Below are 2,622 nucleotides of genomic sequence, written 5' to 3' on the forward strand. Positions count from 1 at the left end.
TGAATGATTAAAAAAATTGAATTATAATTCACTTATTTTATAAAATTTCAAATATTAACCAAATACTAATCATAATTTTATATAAATTTAGATTACAAATTTGACATTTATGCCTTGTTTGATTGTGGGTTATTTATTGAATTTTTTAAGGGATTTGTACCTAAAACTCAATCAACAATTCATCCGTTTAATTATATTTTTATCAATTAAAATACTAAAATTATTCTTTATTTAATTATTTAAAATTATTTTTGTATTGAAATAATAAAAAAACTGATCTTTTAGAAAATAGAATCAAACAATTTTTTTTAAGAAAAAAAACCCATAACCAAAATCCAACGATCAAACTAGTTCTTAACAAAACAACAAAAACAGAAAATCGAATTGAATCCTCAACAACAAAAACAACAAACAAACAAAACAAAGAAAGAAATGTTTCAAACCTAAAAGTTTATTCATTCAGCCTCTTCTTCTCCCTTTCTTCTTTTGGGATTTGGCAAAGTAAATTCCTCCTCATTAACCTCATGTTCATCATCTTTATGAATGATAACTGCTGCTGCAGCTTCATCAGATGTTGCAACAATATCAGCAGCAGCTGGTTCAGAAGAAGATGGCGGATTCCATTGAAATTTGGAATCACCTTGAACAACAATAGGAGTGAATTCTTGATATTGATGACCAGAATGTTCATTCTTGATGCCCACCGCTTCCGAAGGATCAAGAGGCTCTGCAGTTTCAATTGCGAGAAAAAGTTGTCTACAATTACTGCATCGAATGTTACGGTTGACATAGATTCTAAAATATTCAATCTTTTTCTTGCAATGGTCGCATACAGTCCAAAACGTAGGAGTAAAGTCGGACCCTCCTGCTCTGCGTTGATTAGCAATCGTGACTTTGACATCAGAGAATCCATTATCAGGTCCATTTGATGGTACCAGAACCTCTTGTTGTTGATTTGTTCCCCTCCTCTTACGATCATAAGATTCACGACTTTTTTCATCAGATAAGATCTTCCAGGATTCACGAATGTAACCGAAAGCATGATTAGCCTCGACCCTCTTGTTCTTATCTGGATGAAGTATTAGAACCATATTCTTATATTTCTTCTTAATCGTGTCATGGTCTGCTCTTGGATCAACACCCAGTATTCCATACCAATCCGTTTCCCCGTTTACTTTTCTTTCGGCACAAAGATAAACATCCAGAATCGAAATCAAACTCTGAACCCCGTCCAGATCCGGGAAAAGAGAATTTGCTTTCTTAGCAAATCTCCTCGCACCCGTCAAGTCACTTTCTGAAAACATTCTTTCTGCGATTTCCTTAGCTCTATGAGCTTCGTCCTTATTGCAATCCATTATGAAAATCTCTATGTTCATAAAAGGGAACAAATCAAAACAGTACCCAACTAACTACCCATCAGTATGAAGATTATAAGTAATTAATCACATCAATGAAATGTATTTTATTATAAAGTAGGCGATCAAAACAGTTTTAAGGGTAATCTTTCTATACCAAAGAAATAAGTAAGAACAATGCATTCATTTCGAATAGTTAAGATTAAAGAGTACTACTCATTACCCATTAGAGATATATGAAGATTAAAGATAACCCACATCAATGAAATGAAATGTAATTTAAGAGAGTAATTAAAGTACCTTTTTAAGATCAAATGCAAAACCAAATGAATCTTCTGCAGGAAAGGAAAGGAAAGGAAAAGACATTGATTAGTTTCCTATGCAATGCATGCTTACAGGGACAGAACTAATTATATCAGATTAGGGAAAACATGATTAATGAAAGAAACTACACATTCCTAATTCAAAATCGAACGATATGGATAAGTTTAAGTTAATTACCTTCTAAACTTGATTGCAGAGTTCTCCGGCGGTGGAGAGATGGAACGCCGGCGGTAGAGCGGTGGCGGTGGCGGTGGCGGTGGAGGAGGAAGAGGAAGAGGGTTAAAAGATACTACTTATGACAGCCGAGAGTTAAAGAAGGGTTTGTTTCATTTTCATGTCTGGAAATTGTTCGAATTTATAAAGACAAAAACTTCTCTTTTTTTTTTTTTTTTTTTTAATTTTATTATTTTAAAAAAGATACTACTGACAAATATATTATTTCGATAATAAATAAATAAAAAAAAATTATATGTAAATGATATATTTCAAATTAATGTCACTTGAACTTAGGGTACTGTTTGGAAGATACAGTTTATTCAGACAAAAAGGTTTTACCAATCTAATATTTGAATATCCATTTAACCTAGGTTAGGCGGGAATTAATAGTATACTAACATTGAGAATTATAGATAAATTTAATTATATATAAATGAGTTATTTAGAATTAGTTTATTTTAAATTGATGTCTTTTTTTTAATTTAAGATACTTATTAAACATCTATTTTGAATAATATATAAAATATAAATAAATAGAATTATATTTAAATAACATTTCAACCTATGTGCCCATAGAACATTGAAAATTATAAATATATAAATAAATTATATATTTAAGATTAACTATTTTAAATTAACATCGTCTTATTTTAAGGTATTAGAAACACTCGATTTTATACTTGTAGACAATATTATTATTTTGATATAGTAAATACAAATAAAAAAA

At 30.2% G+C, this 2,622-nt stretch overlaps 1 protein-coding gene across 1 annotated transcript; it reads right to left on the reverse strand.

Moving 5' to 3' along the window:
* Nucleotides 1–455: 455 nt before the first annotated feature.
* Nucleotides 456–1,355, reverse strand: LOC124912935. The gene has a single exon (XM_047453569.1). The coding sequence runs from the start codon at nucleotides 1,353–1,355 to the stop codon at nucleotides 456–458; it is 900 nt and encodes a 299-aa protein (XP_047309525.1).
* Between the last annotated feature and the right edge of the window lie 1,267 nt (nucleotides 1,356–2,622).

The sequence above is a fragment of the Impatiens glandulifera genome, chromosome 8 (assembly GCF_907164915.1).
Source record: "Impatiens glandulifera chromosome 8, dImpGla2.1, whole genome shotgun sequence".
Lineage (NCBI taxonomy): Eukaryota > Viridiplantae > Streptophyta > Magnoliopsida > Ericales > Balsaminaceae > Impatiens > Impatiens glandulifera.

What these genes read in the sequence shown, in the direction of transcription:
- LOC124912935 (XM_047453569.1), bottom strand. Translation starts at nt 1,355, where the DNA reads ATGGATTGCAATAAGGACGAAGCTCATAGAGCTAAGGAAATCGCAGAA.